At 40.2% G+C, this 19,847-nt stretch overlaps 1 protein-coding gene across 1 annotated transcript; it reads right to left on the bottom strand.

Annotated features, from left to right (window-relative positions):
- Positions 1 to 3,371: 3,371 nt before the first annotated feature.
- Positions 3,372 to 19,411, bottom strand: ALDH7A1 (aldehyde dehydrogenase 7 family member A1). The gene is made up of 18 exons (XM_032095609.1): positions 19,212 to 19,411; positions 19,057 to 19,110; positions 18,129 to 18,194; positions 16,401 to 16,481; positions 13,973 to 14,096; positions 13,220 to 13,352; positions 12,559 to 12,603; positions 12,150 to 12,227; positions 11,154 to 11,251; positions 10,135 to 10,176; positions 8,459 to 8,553; positions 7,508 to 7,592; positions 7,111 to 7,217; positions 6,260 to 6,376; positions 5,717 to 5,814; positions 5,478 to 5,551; positions 4,638 to 4,713; positions 3,372 to 3,868 (listed from the first exon to the last, which is right to left on the bottom strand). The coding sequence occupies exons 1-18, from the start codon at positions 19,383 to 19,385 to the stop codon at positions 3,814 to 3,816; spliced, it is 1,602 nt and encodes a 533-aa protein (XP_031951500.1). The 5' UTR covers positions 19,386 to 19,411; the 3' UTR covers positions 3,372 to 3,813.
- Between the last annotated feature and the right edge of the window lie 436 nt (positions 19,412 to 19,847).

Below are 19,847 nucleotides of genomic sequence, written 5' to 3'. Positions count from 1 at the left end.
TTCTACACAGCTGGCTAGCAAATGCAAAGAATGCCCTTGGGCAGGCTTTAGCCCGACCAACAGCGACACCGGGAGGAACACACAGGTTCTTAAAAAGGCTTTGCTATGCTCTGCTGAGTAAGTCCCTGTCCCAAAATGCACATGCATTTTCCTATTGTTTGGAGGAAAGTAATGAGCTGTATGGAAAATCAGTGCTAATAATTTAGCAGAAATGAGACTGCTAACCAGTATTTACCTTTGTACCAGCTATCCATAGGGCAACCATGTTTAAAATGTGAGAAAAGACACTTCTCACTGCAAGCAGCACTTCAGTGGCAGCAGATGTTTGCACACTGAAAACTAATGGATTGATTGCATTCAAACACCAAGCATGTACCACATGACAGCATGGCTTGCTGATTAAGGAATACCAAAGAGAAGACACTAAAAAAAATCCTTACAAAGACACTGTTTTTACTCAAGAATTTGATTCTATGTGATTAAGTCATTTTACCCCTATAATAAAAGCCTCAAAATATTTTTCTGCTTCCACCTAGGAAAATAAGAGGATACACTTATGCAGTACATGACCAACACCTCAGTGCAGGACAAAATAGGCAGTGATTCACAAGAAAATAGAGGCATAGAAGTTTCTGTAATTTACACTTTTCCAAATAGTTACAAATGAGATTAATGCAGAGACACAAATGGATTAGTATACCTAATGAGACTTGAATGCAGCACCTGTACAGATGATTTTTCATACACAAACATAGCTGCCACAAATTAAGAGTTCTGGCAGCTGTGTTCTTTTGAACTCATCCAGCAACAACACAAACAGATTAACGGAAACACAAGAAAAGAACATGATATAACATGAATGGGCTGGTGCGTTACTGCTGAAATAAAATGGGGAATGCTTTCCCAGTTGTTTTAAACTCAGCACTGTGGGATCGCTTTTTGCAAAATTCCAAGCTGAGACCTACTACTGACAAGCAGTATTCTTGGTTCCTGAAAATCATCAACTCTGCAAGGAGAAGCTATGATAGGACACAATAAGATAGAAGAGAGGCAGCCTGCAGCTCACATTCTCACCATTAAAAAAAGCAATTTCTCTGTTTTTCAGCAAAAATATTAGCAGAATTTTTATTTTTCTTCAGGTAATAATATGGCAAAAAGAAAGGAAGTTACTTGCAAGACTATTCCCATCAAGGTCATTTCACAGTAAGCAATACTGTGCTAACAAATGAATTATTGATCACGTGTCATTTAACACTTGTTATTCACTGGTGTTACACACTCAGTGGTAATTAAGTTTACGCAACAGTGGAAGACGCTGATAGAATTTGTATTAAAACTGCAAGTTCCATTATGTTGCACATACCAGTAGCTCCAAACACATTTTAGGAATTCTCAAAATTGGTTTCCTTGGGTGACATAACTGACTGACAGCTAATGCAGTTTACAATCTCCTGAGTGGACTTTCCAAATTAAAGCAGAAATTGAGAAGCTGGGTGCTTACCATATCTTTAAACCTCCTTAGTTTAATACTTCATCATAATCATAACTACTTACAGGGACCTAAATCCTTGCCAGAACATATTATAATCTGTAGCAGTCCTTAAAAATCACTCTTCTCAGAGCCACTTCACTGGAAGTCACTTAGTTCTGGTAGGATTGTTCAGCACCACATGTATGGAATTCAAAGCTGTCCAGAAAGAGAAGCAGCATTTTGATTACCTGCTCTGATGCCACACTAGCAGTCCAGTGACAATGCAGATAACAGATCTTTGGAATAGTAATTCCCATACTCAGCACAAGTGGCGCTGAATTTGTAACCTACTTACAGAGAGCCCATTCTCTGCCTACATAATGTGGATCTAACCCACTTATTCGTAAAACACAGAGGTAGTGACAAGTACTTCATGCTGAGTTCTCTGTAAGGCTACCCAAAAGTTTCTGTTGAAGAAGAAATTATGTATCAAGACGTCAAGTTAACCTTCAACTGTTTAGCATGTTTGCTATGCAGTCACCTCTTCATCACATTTGTGTGTTTATTCCATTCATACTGGTTTTCAGATAATGATTTGAAGACCAAACAACACTCGCCATACCAGTTTTGTTCCATTCACGAGCTGACTTCCGGAATCTAAAGCCAGATGGCAGAATCAACCTTATTCCTGTAAATTAAACTGGACTTGTGAAATTATTTTACCCTAAAAGAGTACTTTACCCTACAAAGAGCTTCTGTTTTCAAGAAAAGCAGATGTGACATGAGGCTATCCAAAAACTATAGTAAGCAGCAAGAAAAGAGAATTCTTGAACTTATTTTGCCATTGTTAAGAGTTTCATAGTAACATGCAGTGCCACAGAACAGCATTAAAGAGTATTTTCTATAAACTGGTGCTATTTGCTGAACAATTAAATTTGGGAATTGAATTGTTTCTTTGCTCTATCTGCTAGTGATTATCTGCCTGCTTAGGGTATGTCAGTTCATTCTGTGTGCTAACATACAACACTCTGTAATGAAATGTCCAAACACAAAGAACTAGAGGAGAGAATACACCTGGCAGTGAGAGATTCAGTAGGAAAAAAGCTTTGCAAGCCTAATGTATGATCTACAGAACGTGACACCCAAAATACCTTCTATAACACAGATGTAAAATTCTAAACACTATGCACTGTAAAATTACAAACAAAGCCAAAAGGAGACCAACTAGCAGTGTGGTATGGTGGACTTTCAACCCAGTTTGTATGGCATTGCTATTAAAACATCAACAAAATAAATCAGTAGTCAAGTCAGACTCTTAGAATCTTAGCCCATAGTGAACAGTTCTGCCATGTTCAGAGATTGATTCTTCACTGAGAAGAAAAGAAATCCCCAAAACCAATACATTAAGAACCTCAGAAGTTCCTTTGTGAAAAGCTAAAATCAGTCTAGTAGCATGGTGTTTTTTCTCATCCTGAGTCCTGAGCAAGGCTCCTAAATGAGCTGCTGTTGCCTGAAGTCTCCAGTGGCCAAAAGAAATTCCCATTTGAGGTGAAATGCAAGCAAACAATGTGCCTTTTCCCTGGAAAAGTATTTCCTCTGACTGCATCTCCAGTTCTCATCTCTAGCCAGTTTGGTTGTAGGGTATCACAAGAGCTGTGACAACCTGAATTGGCTGTAATCCCTTCAAGTGTTAAAAGGCTATTCCAAGACACTACAGTAAACCTCTATCTCCCAACATGTGTGGTCAAAGTCTCCTTTCTGAAGGAGAGACAGGAAAACTAAAGCAGTGCTTTTAGTCCAATGATCCTTCTCCCAACTAGCAGCTCAGTGTGTGAAAATGGACAATCCACTGAATGTTCCTGCTCAAAAACAGTGAATAAAATAAATGAGAAGCCCAAGATATCTCACAAAATGTACTTTTATTTATGCATTGAAAATTAGCCCTGTACTGCAGCCCAAATATCCCCCACAGCACCAGTTACCTGCAGGAAACTTGGCACACAGTTTGAAACAGACCTCATAGCTAGAAATATTAGCAAAAAAGTGGGGAGGGAATAGAGGCAGTGTTGGTACTGAAACACAGTGTTAAGGCAACAGGTTATCCAGGCCACCTGAATCCAAGCCTGTGAGTTTTAGTCACCCTCCCTTCTTCCCAAAGACCACATACTTCTCATTTGAGGACTAAATTAGTAAATACATACATAGAAAGCGAAGCAATTTAAGAGTGGCTGATTTTCAGACAGAATTGGTTTCATATAATTAATTTTTATCCCCATAATGCTTAGGAGCTGCTTGATTCTGAAACACCAGGACGGTTCGTAGCACAGCCATTCATAAGGTTGTTACTGAAACTTGATTCCTTGAGCCAAAGGCAAATCTTTGCTGTAGTTGATTGTACTGAAAGAGAAACATGAATTTAGAGACCACACATAATCACTGAGACAGATTATGCAGTCCACTTCCTACATACAAGCTTCTGATTCCTGTCACATCTAAATAAAGGACTTCTCAAAAGCAGTTTGCCTATTTAAAATTACGAACTAACTTAACTCCTGTTTTCAACATAGTAACCATGTACAGAGAAAAACCACATTTTCTATTATCTCTTCCTTTATGGTGAATCTTCTTTCTCTTCATCTATTTAATTTCTTACTAGGAAAACATCCAGATAGAAAAATCAAGGTGGGATTTCTCATGTTCATAAGCCTTTGGATGGAAAGCAAAGACAGCACAGGTAAAGGCTATGGAAGTCAGCAGAGGATACTAATGGTCATCCACTATGAGCTGTCAGATTTCTGGAGAGATAACCAATTCAGCTCAATCACCTACCAGAGGCAGTAGTGGTGCCCTCATGGTCCCCTCACTGTAGTAGCAACTTAGTGTATTTCCTGACAAGTTTCAGTAATTTTTCAGATGAGTTTAAAATCAAGAAAAAGGAGGGGAAAAAACCCAAAACCACCTTATTTTTTTTCCTTTGGAAAGTTAAGAAAAGATCTTTATAAAAACCCTCCAAATCTTCTTCTACTATGAATGTGAAGAAAAGGCAATTACACTTATAGATGATTATCTCACATTCAGTAAAGATAGTAGCCTTGTAGTCAAGGATTCATATATTTTGAACTTTTGGAAGTTCATCTGTAATATAAATTTATTTGGTCTGTCTTACCAAGTAGATCGTCTCATATAAAGTTTCCATGAATCACTTCCAGATTCTCTTCCCCCACCAGTGTGCTTTTCACCACCTGTAGCAAAAACGTTATAAATTAAAACCTATTTTTTGACATGGGAATCTGGACTAAATCCAGGAGGTAAGACATTTTAATAAAAATACATGGGAAAAACTGTTCCTTTACCCTTGTCCTATATCTGAACTAAATTACCACCCCATACAACACACAGAGCTAGCACTCTCCTCATGCTTGATGCAAAAAAATATCTGCCTGGAGTTCAAAGTCGCATCATGCTGGCACCCGAGGACTTTGTTTGAAAAATATTTTGTCTTAACATGAGACAAGAGTACAAGAATGTGCTGGTTCTTGTAGTGTTTAAATGGTAATGTAAATACTTCTTCTTCCACCCCCTCACTTCCTTAAGTATACACAAAAAGGAGAAATAAAGGCAAAAATGTTCATTTAAAGACTTTCTCACAAAAATACTATACACTGTACATCTTATATAAACCTGCAAATATACAAAAAATTGCTCAAGATTGTTTAAATTAAAACTGTTTTAAACAGTTTTCCACCTGGTTATATCTTTAAACACCTCCAGAATATAACTCTGAGTTACATTCCTTTGATGGAGGGGAGGAAAGGAAATAACATGTGCAACTTTTAAAAACCAAATACAGGTATTTTTATAAGTTTAAACCCAACTACCTCTAATCAATATCCATTCTCTGCTAAAGCAGTATGATTCAAAATTAAATTCATTGATTTCTTCACATTTAGTCATTTAAATGACTAAACCTTGAAAAAGGAGACCTGAAAAAGCACAAGTAACATACCAAAAGCACCTCCTATCTCAGCTCCACTGGTTGGGATGTTAACATTCACAATGCCACAGTCAGATCCCTTTGGCCTATAAACAAAGGTAAGACACAATTCCTCCTTAGGATCAGGAAAGGCTCTCTTCCTAAAATGAGGGCTATAAAATGCTCAACTAGCATTATGCATAGTTTTACGAAGGACATGAAAGACTGTGATCTTATGCCTCAGGAAAGTATAAAAGTAATTTAAATTATACCCGAGCCAGCGGAAAATCCTTCCCAAATCCTTGGTAAAGATACTGCTGGAAAGACCTTGTTTTACTTCATTATTCCAGGCAAAAACCTCCTCTTCCTCCTAAAGGGAGCATGTGTCAATGGTTAAGACATGGCTATCCAAAGCAAAGCAGTTACAAAGAAGCACTGTGAGAAAAAACCCAACATGCCACAGCCATAATGCAAATGTCCAGAATGGCAGTGGGCAAATACACATGTACCACGTCAGCAATACTTCCACTGCTGCACAAAACACAGTCTGCTTTTGAACAGATACAATCAGTATCAACAACGAACACTAACAATAGAAATCTATTCCTGTACAGATTCTCATCTTAACTCCAGTGCTCTTCGCATAAATGCAGCCACACAGCAAGGTGAACAGTGGATATGTCACAGTGCAGAATAAGAGCTACCACTTCTTGAAGTGCTGGGACAATTGCACGGATATGACACACACATCTGAGATCTCTCTCGTGACTCTACTGTTACCATCCTTGACACCTGTTTCCCCACTGTTATTTTACCTTAAATTTCAGCACATACAGTATGGGAGCAAATGTCTCAGTGTGGACAATGGGCGCGTTATGAGGAAGGCCAGTCACAATGGTTGGTTCAACATAGTTTCCAGGGCGGTTTATAACCTTCAAAATACATAAAAAATAACTAAGTAAGTTCCAGTCAGCATCCAGCTTGGTACTAGTGTAGGAAAGGAATCCATCATGGTCTGACTACTACAGTTGAGCAATAAGAAACAGAAGGCCAGGTAGTCTGAGTAACTTAAATTTTATTTATTTAAGTATTTAAAATACAGAAGCATAACTTATATCTACTAAGGATGTAATCAAATTGTAAAGGCTAGCAGATGAAACTTCCTTTCTCCTACTTGTAAGCTACTTATAGAATTTTAAAGGTATAAAAAAGTTGCCAATGAAAGACAAGAAGTCCCAGAATGACAAGTCAATGTAAATTAAACATCCTGTATGATGAAGATGCACAAGTAGTTGTCTTGAATCTCCAGTATTTCCTCAAGTTTGATATTGTGAGGGACAGAACTGCAATTTTCCTTTGTTACATGTTTGACATTTACCATTTAAATTGCTGTTTTTATTTTCACTATTGCTTGCAACTGGGGAGTGGTGTAAGAAACAGCCAAAAGCTCTTAACCATTTCTTGGAGGAGAGAGTAGCCTCCAAGTAGAACTGCCTTTACCCTGAAGACAGGATTCCAATTCAAACTGTCTCAGTCTGACTAAACTACCATCCTGTAGTGGCTGACAGGACAAACTGACATACAAGCTTGGCCTTAGTCATCATGTTATTGTATTTTTTTTTTCCTAGAGCACAAAATGTAGCAGGGAAAATAAAAGTTAAGTCACCTTTCCACCACAGACCACAGAGCCTCCCTGTTGTTTTGCTTGTTCTACTGCATCAAGGAACATTTTCACTGCTTCTTTAGTATGAAGAGGCCCATACAGAGTGTCAGCTAAAAACAAAAGATTCAGAAGCATACTTTCAGCAAAACTGCATATGTTTGCCAATATTCTTATCACGACGTCTTGGGACTAACTGTTTAATCTGTCCAGGATAAGCAGTATTAGCCAGATTCTTCATCTTCCTTTCAGAGTTTGTATTCTAAATAAAAACAGCTATTTCCACCCCCTGGTAAAGTGCTAAAATTAGATAGTTTGGATGTATAATCCCATCAGAATTTAAACAGAAAGAAACCAACAGCAACTTGTTTCCTAAACCCATGATTTGGAAATAGCTACTTACAATCCCATGGATCACCGATGCGGACCTGGGCATAGGCCTTGGCAAGCTTTGCCACCACCTCATCATGGATGCTTTCATGGAGAAACTAAAATGTGGTAAGAAAGTTGTAAGACAGCGCAGTCTATGCAACTATTCCTGAGGTACTACTGCACTTTGAAGGGGGCTGAATGAAGAATAGAAATAGTGCTGTTCCTATTCAGCAAATCCCAAAGTTAAAAAGAGACAGAGGCCTTGGCCTCCAAACAGCAGCAACACCAGAAAATGAAGATGTAAAATCTTCACCATGAAGATTTAAAACAAGCCAAGAAACAAAAATCTGTTTTAATTTTACCCCATCTCAGATCAGTGTTATCGATGTGCTCTGTAAACATTTCAGTTTAGTGTTCTAGAACAAACATTCAAGAAATTTTATTGCTACAGTTTGAGGAATCACTGCCCTTCCAATACACCCAAATCAATTAACCCACATCCATTTTGGCTAATATTTACCCAATCAACCCAACTCTGAAAAGACTATACAGACACTGGCTGACACTCTAACACCGTTAAACTTGTTGAAAATGATTGGTTAAGAATTACTAACAAAGTAGGCAACACACACCCCCTTGCTTTGCTGAAATATAAACACTGCACCAAAATTTGCAGCAGTCACAAGCAAAGCTCTGGCAATGAAAACAGAGAGAAATTTCTGTATGCCAAGTAGCATTCTCCTGGCTTTTAGTATATTTAGAAATACATACAAACAAACTGTTTAGAGCTAGAATTACACTGGACTGAAACTATGTTCTTATTTTTCCACCATACTTATTTTTCACAAAACAAAAATGTGTTTCAAATATTATTTGTTGCTCTTCACAATATTAGGAATTGTTAGGCATTTTCTGAGCCAATTTGGAATTAAGATAAAATTCAGAGCTACCTAAACCAGACAATACACATTTATTTACTCACCAGCCTTCTAGCAGTTGTGCACCTCTGGCCTGCTGTTCCCACAGCAGCAAATAGAGCAGATGGGATGACTAGGTTCAGATCTGCATCTTCAAACACTTAAAAAAAATTAAAACATGATCATGTTACTGAAGTAAACAGGCCATTCACAACACTTAAGATGCTAAACAGTATTAGAAACTGACAAGTTGGTCAAGAAGCATTAGGAAAAGTTGCACTAGCACAGCATGGTAAGATACAAAGAAACACCTTAAAGCTCCTACTATTTCTCTGCAGCTGGAATTAGACATATGCAATTAGACATAAATGTAGGTTTGAGCTACTGAAGAGAGCCTTCTGCAAGAGTCTGCAAATAATTTCAGCTTCCTTTTAATTCAAGAAACTACAAACAACTTCTTGACATTTCTCCACCTTGTCCATCTCTCACTGAGAAGTTTATCAGCATAAAGTAGCAATTGTAAAGCATATCCAGGTGGCCTTCCAGAAAGCATAGCTAAAACACACAGGTGTACAGTAATATAAAATGTACAATGAGCTGAACAAATTCATCTGGCTAGAAGACATTGAGATGTTTTATAAAGCTCAAAGGATTCCCAAAATACCACTGAGCTTAACCAGCCCCACAAAAGTCTCTTTAAGCATCCAAAACTACTATTAAGTTTGGGACAAAGTCCAACCAAACAATGATTATGCAATTGTTCAAAGTCAATTCCAGGCAAAGTAGGACTTTGATATGAAAAAAGAAACCATTTCCAAAGCATAAAACAAGTTTATACTACTGGCTACAAAGCAGCATAGGGAAAAAGAAGGACCTGCTCTAATGTGATTTTCAAAAGAGTAGATGAAATATACGTAAAAAGCACATTTGTCCAGAATATGAGAAAGGTGAAACAAAAGGCAACTGCATAAGAGAACAGCAATTTACATATTTATCAAAATTATATATTCTTTCCACCATGTTGCTCAGCTTTGTAGTATTTATGTTGTTCATCTAGGAACTGGATCATACCCTAAAGAACTTAAACCTGAAAAATGCGCTACTGAAATAAATGCCTGCGTGCTTTTCTTTCAAGTATCATAAGTATCTTAGACTTTATATATATCTACTTTTACTCTAAAACCCTCGAAGTATAGTGCTCACGAGATTACATATAAAAGTGCAGTCAGGCATTGGAACAAGCTGCCCAGGGAAATGGTGGAGTCACCATCCATGGGAGTACTCAGAAGGTATGTGGATGTGGCACTTGGGGACATGGTTTAGTGGTAAATATGCTACTGCTGGGTTAAGACTTAAGAGTCAATCTTAGAGGCCTTTTCAAAACTTAATGATTCTACAACTAGAACTATCCTAAAATCAAGCTTACTTAGTTTAGCATTCTCCACAACCCATTACTGAAGCTTACTGCTTCTCTCATTCTGTTCTCCTCTTCAACACTGATTACTTAGAAGACCTTGGACTCTCACATTTTATTTTAAAACACTACCTCCTCCACAATACCAAAGACAGAAAAGCCCACAACATTCTACTATTTCATATGTACTACATGTACTTTTAAAAGTCCAGTGTGGCAGGGAAAAACAAACAAACATGCCAGAAAAAAGGGACAATTAGCTATAAATATTTGCAAACTAACTTCCAAATATCATCTATGGGACTAAATTTCTACAGTGCATATTACCAATAATGGCATTGTTTCCTCCCAGTTCCAGCAGGCTTCGACCTAATGAAAAAGACAAAATAAGTTATGCCATGCACACATGTATTCAATGCACCTCAGTCAGTGAGGTCACCTTTAACTAGAGCTAAGCTTCATTAAACATATTTTTCCAGATAAACAAAAGATTTTAGAGATCACAGTCAACTCTTGCCAAAGCAGAAAATTACACCAAATACTACATCTATCACATGTTGTGAAGATACCTGCACAGCAGTTATGGCCCAGAGAAAGGCAAAAAATAGCATTGGAAAGAAAAGATGAAAACAGGAAAAATTTACAGCATAAACAGTGCAACATAGGTAAAGAATAAGGTCCTACAAAGATCAAAAGGCACATGAAATTTAAGTAAGCTCATTCATTTCCCCGGCAACTGTTTATCTACAATCTGAGGGAAAGAATCCTGACCTACACCTGCGCGAATATTTGCTATCTGTTCTGGTTTCTGGGGGGCTTTTTCACATTTATATGAACTTCAAATGTATAAAATGAAAAAAACATGTTTGCAAGGGGCTCTTCTTAAAACTAAGAAGTTAGAATCCAGCAGCTGAGATTCTTGCCTATACACTTTTAAATATGTAATAAAAAACCAGCACCTCAAAAATCACTTTTCTACTGTATTTATCAGGAGTAAACGGTGAGGGCGAATTCATTCATGTACTCTATTCACACTGCAAAAAGATCATAAGCTCTGGTTGTTCACCCTGACAATCTCCATACAATCAAACACTAATGAACACCACCACACCCCTCCCCAAATTAATTTAGGACTATGGATTTGTGGGTAACATGGAAAAAAAATCTGAGTTGTAATAGAAGTAACTGAAAAATGCCATCTGTATCTCTGAGCAGTTTCAAACTCCCATTTATCCAAAACAAAAAAGAGATAGCACAGCTGAAACAAACTGTTACTTTAAAATCTTATGGGGCACCACTGCCTTCACCTAACATGGAAAGAAACAGAGAAGAACCCACACACTCACCAAATCTCTCCTGAACCATAAGCGCTACTTGCTTGCCCACTTTTGTGCTGCCAGTGAAGGACAAGAGGTCCATCCTCTCATCTCTTGCCATTGCTGTCCTGCACAATGGGACACAAAGCACTGTGGTCAACAAAAGACATACAGACAGAAAAGCAGCTTGCACCTTCCACATACATCAGCTTCAAACAGGGAGATCCTTAAAGCCAGAGCCACTTCTTTGAAACATCAGGTGACTGAGCTAATGGCAGGAAAGCTGCTTCTTGGCCAGAAAAGAGGAACAAGGCTGTTTCTCTATACTTTTTCAGGCCAAAAAAAGCATTTTGTAGTAATTTCAGTATTTCTGTAGTAATACTGAAACTCAGTCTAAAGTATATTGTGAGATTAGCTCCAATTGTTATGATCCATAAGAAAATATGCAAATCTATGACTTTTTTTAATGCTTGCCACATGTTTTGCTTTCTCTTAAAATGCTCAAAAGATATATTTGAATGTGTGTTTGTACTGGGAATTTCCACATTGTAAAAATCCAACTAAGTGATTTGGATTGTACAGCTTCCAAGCTGTACAAGATGTATACATCTATGAGCAAGTGCAGAGTCCTGCATGAGCTCAGAAAAGGGGAATTATTCTCTTCCACAACTAATCTAAAAGGCTAATGCACTATACACTGAAAACTCTCAATAACATGGTAGGGGGACTTTAATATCACCTGTATTCCTTGGGTGTGAGCATATGCAGAGGTAGAATATTAACATAGTCATGTCTCTTCATTAAGTATCTGATAAGTTCTTTGTTAGCTGCTGATCTCACACCAGCAAGTAGACATACGTAGTATATTTAGCACAGGGCCAGAGTTTCAGACCAGCTGATAAAAATCATGGCAACATGTGCATGTACTGGGAACTCCTAGACACCAGAATAACTTTATGAGAAGTATCTCAAAGAATATACCTTACCTCCTATAAAGGTTCACAAAACACAAGAAATGTTACCTACCCGATGTCTGCTCCACCACAAACCAGAGAGCAGATTGCTCCAGGCAACTTGTTATCCTCCAAGACTTTGGCAATTATCCTGGAATCAAAGATGTAAAAATGTTAAAGATTTCTGGCAGGTGCAAATAGGGAATGAACCATTAGAACTGGCTGGAGGTTTTGGGGTAGTAGTGATTTGGTTTAATTGTTCTCAGGCGTTAATATTCGATCACAAGACTTAGTAATTACCTATTTTAAGGAGCCTACTTTTATTTAGTATTTTAAAATAAATGTTACTGGTAATGCAGAATAAGTATTTAAAATGCTGATATAGAGTAACAATAAACCTAAAGTAAGTATCACTATGAAATTTATTCTTTGGAGAAGTTCTCCTTTTTATTGAGATGAAGATCAAGGAAACCAGAACTCACTTTGTAACAGCAACACTAACAAGGGATGTTGTAGGAGCACCCTTCCTAAAAAGAAAAGAAAAAAAAAAAAAGAGTTACATTATCTTCTTATTCTTTCCAATTCTTTAAGAATAAGAAATAATTCAAATAAGCAACTTTTATGGTCTCTGATCTACAGCACACTTTGATTAGGCTGGTTTTCAGGTACAAATGAAGACAGGAACTCAAGCATTTCCTTCTGCAGCTGAGCATTCAGAACTTCTACTGAAATCCATGTGGACAAGGGCTAGGCCAGACATTAGAGCGAAGCAGGTAGGTGAAAGCAAAGCAGGAGATGGGAGAAAAAGTAAAGCTACTTATTTAAATTTTTAACCTTAGCTGTATCAACTCTGAATATATTAACTACCACTGTTGCAAGCTCTCAACCTGGGTTCTTTATTCACGGGCCATTTGGCTAAGTCCTGGATGCATCTGTACCTTAGTACCTCAAAAAAGAGGTTACGACAAAATAAAAAAAAAAACGCTCAGACTACAAACAGACCTAAAAATAAAGAGAATTTAAGCCCACATTAGACAGAATCAAATATCCCGAAACACCCGATACTCAACAGCAATTTCATGCCTGAGTTAATAGCTCTCTAATTTAAAAATACTGTTAACTGGCTGGAGAGCCAGATCTTACCAGAGGCAAGCATTTCCACAAATCATTGCAATTGCACTGTTCCACCCATAAACTGCCACGGGGAAGTTGAAGGCTGTGATGACTCCTACTAACCCAACGGGATTCCACTGCTCTATAAGGGCATGGCCAGGTCCTGAAAGCAAAGCCACAAGAGAATGCATTCAGCCATTTCATGTTGAGGCTTTTTTATAAAGGGAAAATACATAAGCAAGAAACCTAGCACCACTCTTCAGTCCACCACAGCATTAGCTTGTGAAGAGCTGTATTATTTGTGCTCTGCAGCTTACCTGGATCAAGGTTAGCTAGATTGTGCAAAAACCTAGTGACCTCACAACATAAAGTTTTATTATTTTAGCTATTCAGTTAACATAATGATGACTGTGTGCTAATCAACAACTGACAAAGAGGTCTCTCCTTTATAAGTACACTTCCAAACCCTTTACATACTTTCCTCTACCACCTTTCATCAATAAAGAAATCAAAGACAACCTAATGCTTCAAAGAACAGAGAAAATGGATGGACTGACCTGCTTATCTGTCACTTTATTCTTTACTTCATTAGCTGGCACTACTGCCCACCACATCTATTCCTAAATCTCCCTAAATGACACACAGAACAGAGATCTTGCTGCGCTACCAGACCATATATTTAAGTTACACCTCCATATCTTCATTTCTTTAAGAAAAAAAAAAAGAAACAACAACAACAAAAAAAACCACAAACAAAAGCGAAAAAATAACACACATACTTACTTTCTGAAGGCAAAATAGGTCCACCAATCATTCGGGACAAACCAACAGCGTAGTCACAGACATCAACATACTCCTGCACTTCCCCAACACCCTCGACAAAAATCTTTCCCATTTCCAAAGAGACCTGAAAAAATTCATATTATGACAATTTTTTTTACAAAAATCCCTTGGATCCCAAATATATTTTGTATCCCACTAATGTCAGGTGTTTCTACTCACCAAGTAAGATTTTACCACACATTTTTTCATCAGAAGAGATTCACCTCTTCCCACTTACTCACAACTTAAAGAAACAACACAATGGACAACTGGACAAGGGCCACATTCCAATACAACAGGAAGAAATTAGAAAAGGAAACAAATGAATAGAGAAAAATTTTAAAAAAAACTGCTGGAAGGAGTGTCCAACACTAATGAGATTCATATGTTTAGATCAACAAAACCTTGGATTTACTTCAGCACGCTTGCCTACATTGTGGGCCAGGCAAGGAACAAGTTGGGAAAAGCGGGATTACTCTGCTCCAGCAAAAGAAAAGGGCTACTCTTTCATAAGCAAACTACTCATTTTACAACATCTCACAGTGAATTTGAGAGATTTTGTTTGCAGATACTGCTGAAAATGTGTACACATGTTTAGTATTTTAGTAATCTGGGATGTTTAGGATCAATTTTTTTTTCCTGAAGTCAATCATAAACTACATCCTTCTCTTAAAAATATGTTAGACTTACTCAGTTGAAATATATCGAGAATAAGCTGGTATTTGAAGATATCTTCACCCAAAAGTGAGAAAATTTAGGAACTGAGAAATCACTTACTTATCTCCACTCAATTTTCTAGACATGCTCTGATAGCTAGGTGTGACCTTCATGCAGATATCACCTACCACTTTACACTGATGATTGTACTTTAAAAAGGCTGTTAAATGAGGAATCAGGTTCAAAGCACTTCCATGGGATTCTTCTCTCCACGTGAAGGTTAACATAAAGATGACTAACTGTATTTCTATGACCCCAGTGGTCATCTCAAGACAGAAGGAACAGCCCCTATCTGTGACCAAAAACAGAGGGGCATCAGACATATTTACTAAGAAACACAGCAGTGGGTCTGTAAGTGCAGTAGAAAGACCTGGATACTTCACCAGGGCATGGCAAGGCAAGGCTGGAAATTTCCTACAGCGTATGAGAAAGATGAGTTTCCACATAGTTACTATTTACATATCCTTAAGCCAGGCAAGGTCCTAAAACTTGAATACTTACTGCACTTCTTTCACCCTGAAGTTCCTCTTCAATCCTAGCAGAGCTGAACAGACATATTATCTATTTGGGAAAACTAAGAAAATGTGGCAAGAAGCCTTAAGTTTTGGTCAAGGAATATAGAGCAAACTTCTATCTGTCCACACTCACCAGGGGAACTGTACTGTTTTTGAATACAGGAGCACGTTAGCACTCTAACTCCACCACAAAAACTGTGCTGAGGAAACAACATCAAGGGAAACAGCAGAACAAAGTTTTGACGGTTAACAATATGGGCTTGACTACACATGGAGTTATTCACTGACAGCTGTTTCTGAACAGACAGGCAAGCCCTGTATAAAGAAAGTGGAAGCTCCCCACTTGTCTCCTTTTCTTCCCTAGCAACTAGCAAGAGTTTTAAAGGAGCGGTCCTTCAGCCTTTATGTCCTGCACAGCACTGCAAGATCATCTCATTAAGACCATCTCAACTTCAGAAGCCTCATGTTTCCACATGTCACTTGGCAAATTCCTGCAGATCATGAGAAAGAGCTCAAGGTTAAGAGCTCTGTATTAAAAGAAGGTCTTTTTCAGGATACTTTTAGTATTAGAAAATGCCCTATCTGACAGACAAGAGAGAAAATAGCAGGGCAACAGTTGCACCACTCCTCCCAGACAGGCCCATAATAAATTAACTTTTCTTTTCCTATTATATATTGTCATTTCATAGAATCACAGAATCATAGAATGTCCTGAGCTGGAAGGGACCCATAGGGATCATCAAGTCCAGCTCCTGGCCCAGCACCATCACCATCATGTGCCTGAGAGCATTGCCCAAACACTTCTTGAACTCTATCAGGCTGCTGCTGTGACCACTTCTCTGGGGAGCCTGTTCAATGCCCAACCACCCTCTGGGTGAAGAACCTTTTCTTAATAACTAACCGAACTCTCCCCTCACACAGCTTCAAGCTGTTTCCATGACATAATACTTTTTAAAATTTTTTCCTTCTTTTCAAAATGAAAACTTAATTAGGCAAGCTAACAGAACTAACAGCAATTATTTAACCATTACCAAGGTTAGTATTGCAGAGAAAACTGTTAGTATCACTGAAAAAAAAACAGTTTTGACACACCCCTTACCCTCATTCCCCACTCCCCCCCAGCCAAAAAATTTAAGCTACTTCTGAAAATACCTTACCAAGCTTCCTAGAACTTTGATTTTTTGTCTCAGGGCATCACCAATCTGTCGCACTATTTCTCCACGTTTAGGTGCAGGGATCTAGTCAAAACAAAACAGAAGAATCTATGTGAGATTCAACATCTCTAACTTCTGCTGTATATATACTGCTAGTTTTCTGTCCTTGTACTAAGCAATCACTGACTGCTGTGCTTTTTCCTTTATCTTCCCAAGATAAAGGAAACTAATGCTGTTACTTGTTCATTTTTATCATGTGCACTGCTTTACAAGAAACTGTTTTCTGTCTCACAGAGACTGATAACATTGCACACATTTTGTCTGTTCAAAGCTTCAGTTCCACTGAATATTGCCAGAAGCATTCAGATTGTTAATTCTGTTACTTCTGTTCATCTACTTCACCCGCAATGCCACCAAACAACCAGCTGCACCTCAAGAAATGAGCTTTTTTCATAGAAGTGCATTTATTGGTTTCTGAGCCTTGAAGCATACTTAATGCCACATTTTCATACTTTCTTTCAGTATGATATTTAGTTTGTTAAAAGAAATTAAGACACACAGAAACCTCAATCATGAAAATATTGAGCTCATATACCAACCCTTAATAGATTTTTTTAATGTGGTATCAGTATGGTAAATAATAATCAATAGCCAGGATCAATTTGCAAACCATATGCAACAGGATTTACAGGATTAGAACAGCAGTTCTCTGTAAAAACAAGACTGCGGAGAAATACATAAACCATGCAAGCATATCTCTTTACAGACAAGTAAAGTAAGCTCATTACGAACAACAAAATTCACAAATTATTAACAAATAGCTTTGAGAAAAAGTCTTCAAGAAACATTTGATGTGTTGATTTTGTATGTGTTGGATTGCTTTCAGATTATTACCAAAAATGTTACAAGTCACCAACATTAGACTCACAAACTGTAACAAAAGTACATGTACTAACATATCCTGAGGAAGCTGTTGAGTTTGTCCTAAACTTTGTTGTCTTCAGACAAGGCAAACTACTTTGATGGCTAAAACATAGAATGCTTTCAAAAATGCTCTCAAAATCCAGGTTTCAGGTTCTACCAAAGAAACACCAGATAGCTGTAAGAACCAAGCCTGGCACAGCCATCAACAGAGTGGGTGCTGGCTGGACACAGCTGGTGCAGCTGCACCAGGAACTACAGCCAGCTAAGGAAAAATAGCTTAGCTACTATACACAACATAATACTAACGCTTTTGAACAACACAGTTGTCCTGTGACATATCAAGTCAGTGGGTGAACAAAAAAACCCCACATTCATAACTAGCAGTCTTCCTCATGCCATGAGAACAAGATGATCGATACATGTTACACATCCAAATACTCCACAGAATTTTCCCAGAAGAAAGCAGGCGGTGACAGGAAGTGAAACATGCATAGGGATAGTTTACTTGCTACAAGGTTTCTGAACTTCACCAGACCTGTTGGGAACAGCTCACAGGCACAAGCCTCGGTAACTCTGCCAGGGTTTTCAAAACAAACATATCCCACAAGTCCATGTCCTCATCTTTGTACCCCAATGGTACCACACACAAACTGTCTGGGCTTGTTTCTTGAGGTCTCTATTGCAGATTTTTGCTTTAGAGCACCTCACACAGTACGAACATATTTTTACACCTCCCCCAGACAGGGGAATTTAATAGCCTGGCTCTACCAGAGATCTGTAATAAAAGAAAAGTCTCCATTAACTTACATCAGCCCAGACCTTCCATGCCTCTTTAGCCTTCTTTACTGTTTCTTCATAATCCTCCAAATTACCCTACATGAAGAAGCACGTCAAAGTTAGGAAAATCAAAACCCCAACAGAAATGCCACAAAAAAGCTGCATCCAACTCAAGACATTTTTATAGAGTACTTGCACTACAGGACACCACTTTTACAGGATGTTTGTATCCTGACACAATTTGGCCCGAATGACAAGTTGTTTGAAGTCACTGTCAATGAAAAGAATATGTGCTGCCTAAATAAAAAAAAAACAAAACAACAAACCATCATTTTCATGTTAGAGGAAGTTCCATAAAAAATAATGGGTTTATAAATGTTTGTATATATACATACACGCACACACATATATATACATCCTACTCCATCAGCCTCACTGGGCATCAAGGGCTAGTTGCGTCCTAATACACAAAAGGAGTAGGTTTATACAATAGTGCTATTCTTACACTAAAAACTTTCACAAATTTACTACTTGAATGCCACGTTGCTCTTCTTCCTACTTCCCCCGGAGCACTCAGCCACAATCTGCCCCTAATCTGCAACTCCCCTAGTAACAAACGAAAAGGGAAGGGAGGGACCCTTGCTCTTCCCTTTTCTGCTGGCACGAGTGCGAGGCGGAGGGCTGGAGAGACAAGAAGAAAAAAAAATAAAAGAAGGCAAACAGCCTGTTTTTCTTCCCAGGAAAGCCGCAGGCATATTGCCAGCAGCAGGCCCTGGCTGCGACGAGCCCCGGCGGCCGCCCTGGACTCAACATCCCCGGGACCCCTGACGTGGTTTCGGGAGTTTCGTGCCCTTCGCCAGCGCGGTCGCGGGCAGGCGCAGCGTCCAAACCAACGCCCCAGGACGCCTCGCTCCGGCCACAGGGCCCGCGGAGCTCCTCCCGCCCCGGCCGCGCTCACCTGCCGGACGCTGGCGATGGGCTCGTTGTTGGCGGGGCAGTACGTGGTCACCACCTAGAGCAGGACGGCAGCGGTGAGCGGCGGGGCCCCTTCACCCGGCGAAGGGGGCGCGACCCCCGAGGCCCCGCCGCCCCTCGCTCCCGCGCCCCCCGCACCTGCCCGCGGCCGCCCCAGCGCCCGTTGTACACGCCCGGGTTCTCCTCCTGCAGCCCCAGCTCCCGCAGCCACGCGTAGCGCTCCTGGCTGATCAGCAGCGTGGACATGGCGGCGGCTGGCGGCAGCCCTGCCCGCGGCAGCAGCGCAGCGAAGGCGCGGCGGAGCCCCAGCATGGCCGGCGGCCGCCAGCGCGGGGGGACGGGGCAATGGCGGCCGCGCCCCGCCCGCCCGCGGCCATTGGCGGCGCCGCGCCCGCGCCCCCCGCCCCGCCCCGCCCCGCCTGGCCCCGGCCCCTCTGACTGACCCCGCCTGACCGGGCCCCTCTGACCCCGCCTGACCGGGCCCCCCCGGCCCCGCCGGACCGGGCCCCCCGGACTGACACCGCCTGGCCCCGGCCCCTCTGACCCCGCCTGACCGGGCCCCTCTGACCCCGCCTGACCGGGCCCCCCCGACCCCGCCTGACCGGGCCCCCCTGACTGACCCCGCCTGACCGGGCCCCCCCGACCCCGCCTGACCGGGCCCCTCTGACCCCGCCTGACCGGGCCCCCTTGACGGTCCCAGCCCGACCGGGCTCCCCTGACCGAGGCCCCCTGATCGGGGCCCCCCGCACTGCCAGCGCTGCCCAGCCCGTGTCC

The sequence above is a fragment of the Corvus moneduloides genome, chromosome Z (assembly GCF_009650955.1).
Source record: "Corvus moneduloides isolate bCorMon1 chromosome Z, bCorMon1.pri, whole genome shotgun sequence".
Taxonomy (NCBI): Eukaryota; Metazoa; Chordata; class Aves; order Passeriformes; family Corvidae; genus Corvus; species Corvus moneduloides.
Note: the sequence above shows the minus strand (reverse complement) of the source record. Positions and strands in the feature narration are given on the sequence as shown.